General features: G+C 47.4%; 1 protein-coding gene across 3 annotated transcripts in view; it reads right to left on the reverse strand.

Annotated features, from left to right (window-relative positions):
• Positions 1-6,281, reverse strand: part of mark1.S (MAP/microtubule affinity-regulating kinase 1 S homeolog) — a 100,707-nt gene extending 94,426 nt beyond the window's left edge. For 2 of the 3 annotated variants that reach the window (XM_041564248.1, XM_018264367.2), the window contains exon 1: positions 5,820-6,280. In XM_041564248.1, the coding sequence (XP_041420182.1) occupies positions 5,820-5,870 (51 nt within the window). In that variant the 5' untranslated portion in view covers positions 5,871-6,280. Of the gene's footprint in view, positions 1-5,819 lie in introns of all 3 variants that reach the window. The other variant, XM_041564249.1, reaches the window with a different exon arrangement.
• Positions 6,282-6,889: the final 608 nt, after the last annotated feature.

Genomic DNA, 6,889 nt, shown 5'->3' on the forward strand with positions numbered 1-6,889 from the left:
AGAAGTGTGGAAGCAAAAGACGGAACTCTGTCTGTTAATTGGCTCATGTGACCTAACATGTATAGTTTGTTTTTGTTTGTTTGTGTGCACCGTGAATCCTACGATCCCAGGGGGCGGCACTTATATTTTAAAATGGCAATTTTCTATTTATGATTACCCAATGGCACATACTACGAAAAAAGTATATTATTATGAAAATGGTTCATTTACATGAAGCGGGGTTTTACATATGAGCAATATCTTTTTATAGATGTTCAGGGGTATAGTTTTCCTTTAAACCTGCCAGAAATGTATCAGGCGGGTTAGAAAAACCCAACAAGCAAAAATCACTTTGGTGCAACATGGTGTCTTCTAATGGGTATACCTTGGTTACGCAATAAGGAGAAACACTCACTTTTCTCATCCCAGGAAAGCTTCCAGGAACCGGTCCCACAATGTCATGTGCAAAGTTTGCACCAAGTCTAGTGACCTACAGCAGCCATATCAACAGGTACCACTTACTGGTCATGTGTTTATAAACAAACATTTGCTTTGGTTGCTATGGGTTTCTAGACCTTAGGCAAACCTTGTGACCCTGACAGGGAACTCAGTGACTGCTGACAAAACACATCCACCTGCAACTGTCACAACTAACTATGTGTAACTGGCAGTAGAAAAAGGAGCCCCGATCCAAAGATTTAGCTACTTTAACCTGGCTTGGCCTTAATGTCACAGTAAGTTTGATATTTCTGCTCCAAGCAGGACCAAATCAGAATTGAAGGTGATGAGCACCTATGTCCAAGTGCTGCACTGGCCCAGGGGGGTGAGACCAGGGGGCATTAAACATGGGAATTCAAGGAACTTAGGGAATTGGCTGTAAACTTACGCAGAGCACTAACACAGCAAAAACACATATTAAAGGAGAACTAAAGCTTATTTAAAGAAGTAAGCTAGAAATGTTGTACATTATGTTTTGGGCTTCTGTACCAGCCCAAAGCAATCACCACCCTTTAGCAGTAAAAATCTGTGTCTCCAAAGATGCCCCAGTAGCTCACCATCTTCTATTCTTCTGATTCACTGCACATGCTCTGTGCTGCTGTCACGTACTGAGCTTAGGGACCCACTCACTATATAGAGTACACATAAAATATAAATGTCAATATATGGTTGATTAGTTATTAATACAGATACTGTAATTACAAAATGGCAGCAAAGGAACCAGTGCAATTATCAAAATTTAATATTAAACCCTGTAGCATCAGCTTATATTACAGACCCCTAAGTTTAGCTTCTCAACAGCTGCTCAGAGCCCACTGAGCATGTGAGTGTCACAGACACTTTCCAAGATGGTGACCCCCTGTGACAAGTTTGAAGTCCCGGATCATTGCTGCTATTGAGATGCTGAAACTTTAGGCTGGTGCAATAAATGCAGTACATAAAATATGGCATTTTAGGCCATATTTATTTTTATAGTTTAGTTCTCCTTTAAGGGCAGAGTGCTTATACGTGCAAAGGCAGAGGTCGCAGGAACCAGACCAGACTGCACAAGAAGCATTTTTAAAAGTGCAAAATCCGTGGCAGACCTTGACTTTCCTGGGTCGGAATAGCAGCATGATGCCTTGAATGGAGCAAAGCAAAACAGATCATCAATCTCTATCCCCAAAGCGCCTCCTCCTTGCTGGATCCCCTCCAAATCCCAGATTCTAATAAACATAAGGACGACTGCTGTTTAACCACGGCAGGATAATGATGCAGCGCAGGGTAACATTTATCCGGTTCTGAATGGGTCAAATGGATTCAAGCTGATAAAACTGTAGGAGGCAAAGTGATGTCATTTCCGGTGAATCATAAAGAAAGGAGAACATGTGGATTTCTGCAACTGCCCCTCATCCTGGCAACAACAGCTTTTTAATGTGGTGGGGGCAAAGGTGTTCTACTACTTGGCTTAACAGGAACCTCCCCATCATTATTCATAGCTGTCGGCTGCATTTCTCCTCCGCGATACTGTAAGTGAGAAAATTCCACTGGCTCCTGCGGATGTATCTATCAATCAGCCTTATGGTGTCGCAATTATATAAATACCTGTATATGCATTACATACATATATATTATATACACACACAGCCGCACGCTTGTGACAGTAATGAATATCAAAGCACAAATAAGGCACCTCCCTACAGACTAAACCAAATCTTAAAAAGCATAAGCAAAAACGCAATCAGAACGACAAACAGTTCCTGCTGGCGTCTGTATTCATCTGAATGTCATTAGGTGGGACAGTATAATGTATGACCCCCCCCGCACTGCAGTGTGAAAGTCACAGCTCTGGATATCAAGAACATTTCTAGTGAATACGGTCGAACAGCGACTTGTGGGTTCAAAGGCAGCCTGCGCCATTTACAGATTAGTTCAACAGCAACTGCCACATTTAGCCACTGGGTCTACTGTAGAGGTGAATGGCACTTTAGTCCTCCCAAGTCACCGAAAGTCATTGTCACCAAAAAGCCTGAAATCTTGCTGTGTGCCATTAGGCTTCAATGGGAACCCTTCTGCGAGATACAACAGTTTTTAATTAGCCTCCTGCCAGTGCTTGGTCTCCGCACCAGGAGAACTCCCGCCATAGGCTGCAATCTTGAATAGAGCGCATGCGCATAATAAGTCTCAAAGGCTGATATCATGCGCACATGCATAATGAGAGAGTTGCAGTAATAGCTCATTACGTGAATGCGAGTGCCTCAACATGGCCACCCACACCGAGAACTCCATCCTGATGCGGGTGGCCTAGTGATAGCAGAGGCAACGTTTTTGCCTAAACCAAAGTGTGGTTTCTATAAGCCCACACCTATTGTGGGGTAAAAAAAAAAAAATCAGGGTGACTGGTTCCCTTTAATCTATGGGAAACAAGGAAATGTCCATACGAGACTATAGGCTATAAGTGCATGGCAGGGTGCCCCATTGCCCTAGGTAATTCTACCCCAAAATGGAACACACACAAGATGCTGATGGCGGAACTTGCACTTCATTCATATAGTTACACAGTTAAATATGGTTGAAAAAAGACACAGTTCATCAAGTTCAACCACCCCAAATGCAACCCAGCATCCATACACTCACATAGGGGTATAAACTTAAACCCCTGCAGGTAACAAGCCTGGGGAAGGGGCAAAGTGGGAAGGCAGGTCAGGGTCAGACTGAGGAGAAACTTGCAGGAGAACTACCTGGGGCTGGTGCAGGAGAACTACCTGGGGCTGGTGCAGGAGAACTACCTGGGGCTGGTGCAGGAGATCCCAGTGCTCTGTGGGTGAGTACCAACAGGGTGGGAACTGGTGAACAACAAATGGAAGCTTTTCGACCACTACCGCTTTCCACACAGACAAAAAGCCGCATGCATCCCCATTAGGCAGGGTTACCAACAGCAAGAGCATGGCAACTCCCACGGGCGCAAGTGCTTCAAGGTTACGTCCAAATGGGTCATTTTCATTACTTGCCTGTGTCCAGATCCTAGAGTCCCTCACAGGTCCAATCGGGCAGACCCGCAAGCCGACCCTCACCCACCAAACACTATCCCCCACCACCCAGACTCACTACCCGACCCAGTCGACAAATAGTTTGCTTACCTCCCAACCCAGCACCCGTGAAAACCAGAAGTGCAGCCCCTTTTTACCCGGAAGCGCAGACCCTTTTTACTCCCGAAGTGACGTCACTTTTTACTCCCAAAGTGACATCACCTGGGACCCTACTCTGCTAGGTAAGGAAAGAAATATTACCAAAAACTCAGGAGTGAGAAGGAGGGAACAGTCCTGCAACATAGCCAAGTACCCAGACAGGTTACCCACACAATTCTGGCCCAAATACCCACAAGGTGGTCCGCAGGTTACCGACCCGATGCAGGACTCTACCAGATCCACCCCTCCTGCAGGGTAGCAATGATTGGCGTAAACCCACCAGCCAATGCTCCTTTAATCAATTCATGATATCAACAGGTCAGTTTCCCTAAATCCCATGACGGCTTAAGAGGATCAGGTTAGATATGAATGGGTTAAATGGTTGGATTATACCCAGACGCAGTCAATGACTTCCCCTAATCTAAACCAAACCAAACAAAAGGAATTTCAAACAAAACATTTACAGGAGCATTTAAAAGGCAACACTCCTCCACCTCAGACAGATTTTCCTCATCCTCCTTCCCTCACATTAAATGGGTTAATTAAAAATAACCGTGTGGGTAGGAACAGTTTAATTAAGGCTCAATCACGTTCCTGCGGGACCAGATTAGAGAACCTCTGGCACACGGTGAATAAGTGATTCCTTCCTCTGACAAACGTGATGATCCTTCTACTGGAACTGGCAAGGTGAGCACACAATCACAGCACACAATCACAGCACATGCAGTTTTTTTGTTTTTTACTTAGGCTGGTTGATTTGCCCTTAAATGTCAGGCATAAAGGAGCTGCGGCCCAGGAATGGATACACAGGGCGCTGAACATTTGCAGTCAATGATGTGGATACAAGATGTTGCATAGTATGAAATATAGGGCAAACGGTGTGCAGAGCTAAATAGAAAGGTTGGTTGAGCCACTGGTGCTCGAGCCGCTGCTTCTGTCTATGAGAGTCGGCACAGTGCCACCTCCACAAGTGATGAAAGAAAACAAACCGGTCTTTTGTCTTTATCCCTCAGGATATAGCGGGCTTGGGCATTCCCAATCGCTGCATTCCATGCTTTCCCAGGATACACTGCACCACCTTGTTGCACTACAACTCCCAGAATCCCCCGATGAACCGATGCTGACTGAACAACTATGGCTTGTGTTGGCACACATAGCTCCATTCTAGATAAATATCAGTTCAGACTCTGTATCCAGGTCGGCAACAGAGAGGTGCATGGCCTATGTTGGTTTCATCGATTTCTTTCTATACATATCACACAGATTGGTGCCACCCAAAATTGTGCAAATGATGTAGGAAGTCAGAGCACAACTATTCTGACAGTTTGGCCCAGACCCGGCTCCAAAGCATTTAGGGGTACCACCTCATGTAGCCTTGCAGTTACAACATTGATCACAAAAAGGCCAAGAACACAACCTTCTAACAATGGGATTCACGGGTTCTGATATGGGGGGGGGGCACAGACAAACAAACTGTGAGAAGCCCAACACAATGTGTGTAAGGCCACATGACAATAGAGGACACAATGGCACCAAGTTACTGGCGATCCCTACCCCAAATTATCCCCTACACACCCCAAATTATCCCCTACACCCCCCCAAATGATCCCCCTCTCCCCCAGCCTGGGAATAAGGTGGCCCTTCGGCCATTGCTGCACAAGCCATTCCTCTATTAGTGCCACAATGGGCAGATCCCTGTACAACTGAATGCCAGCACTACCTGTAGCTCTCCAGCAATAAGGAGAAGAATGGGGCAGCTCATCCACATCTGATGCAAGGGGGGGTCTTCCCCAATGTCCTTCCCTTCCAAGCAATTTCTGACGTCACATTTCCCAGCAGGCCCGGTGGTACCACAGGACAGGCAGAGGGGGTAGTGCCAGCCACCAGAGGTTAATCTCACTTGGCATCGAATGGGTTAATTAGACAGCTTCCCCTTCCCCCACGCAGTGCAGCGTTCCGGGGAAGCGAGAGTTCCCTCTCATGGCTTTTCCCAGGCTCCTAGCGAGCTGCGCGACTGTACCAAGTGGCCCGCGCATAATTTGAGGGGTAGCAGATAGCCCCCACTTTTCCTCGCAGTGGTCTGACCCCCCCCCCCCTTCCCATACAGTGTTCTCGCCCCTGATAGATCTACATTACAAGGCTGTTCTAAGTGATCCCCGTGCGGGGGTTACTCACATTCTCCGTGTCCCGCTCGTTGACTGTGGGCAGTGGCGTCCTGGCCGACATCTTGTTCGGCTCCAGCGATACAGAGACGAGTCGCTCCTGCCCGGGCTTTCCTTCCGGCCTCACCCCCCGCCGCGGGTTCAGTGCAGTAATAGCGATAACCGAGTGAGCGAGAGAGATGGAGGGATTGTCACACGGGCCGCCCCTCAGCCTTCATGTCAGTGCCACAAATCACAGCAGCATCTTTCTTTCTACTCCGCCTCAGCAGAGCGGGGCACTGAGGGACCCCCGGGCCTCCCTTAGACTCATTCCCGGCCGCAGGTGCCGCCCCAGTAAATCCAGTGAAGAGAGAGATGGTGGGAGCGGGTCTCTCTGAGGCTCTGGCAGCCTGAGCCCTTCCTCCTGCTACTGCCCCCCTCAGGCCGGCCGGGAACTCACTGCTGCTGCTTCTTCCACTGGGAACATCCCGGGGAATGGGTGGGATCAGCTGACACATCGCCGGGGAGGGGGCGGAAGACGAGGCAGCTGCTGACATGGGATGCTGGGAGTTGTAGTTTCATCCCAACTAGTCTTCCTTACAGGGATAATGTTTATTGACTGGGCTGGAGATGTAACTTCTGAGCTAGGAGGGTGCTGGGAGTTGTATCAGAGCTCTAACAGGCTACAGTAATTCAATCTCTCCCATTTCTGAACTTGGGCTAATAACTGCCTCCACCTTTATTATGTGTAACCCAGGGCCAGAGCTACACAAACGGGGACCCTTGGCAATGACGGAAGAGTCTGACCCTGAATAAAACACTAAAGGGGTTATTTATCAAGCTCCGAATTTATCTCCAGTATTTCAAATATCCAACTCTGAATGGACCTTATTTATGAAGAAAAAAAGCCTGAAAAAATAGGGTCGGGCAAAACAACGTTGTTTTTTTTTTTTTTGGAGGTTTTTGTGCCAAAACCCTGAAATCATTGGATATCGGTCCGGACAGTGTCGGACTGGGATGCCAGGGGCCCACCAGAAACCCTTAGGCTGGGGCCCACTTTTCAAACTTTTATACTTCTTCTCCTCACTCAACCCCATTATTCTC

The sequence above is a fragment of the Xenopus laevis genome, chromosome 5S (assembly GCF_017654675.1).
Source record: "Xenopus laevis strain J_2021 chromosome 5S, Xenopus_laevis_v10.1, whole genome shotgun sequence".
Classification (NCBI taxonomy): domain Eukaryota; kingdom Metazoa; phylum Chordata; class Amphibia; order Anura; family Pipidae; genus Xenopus; species Xenopus laevis.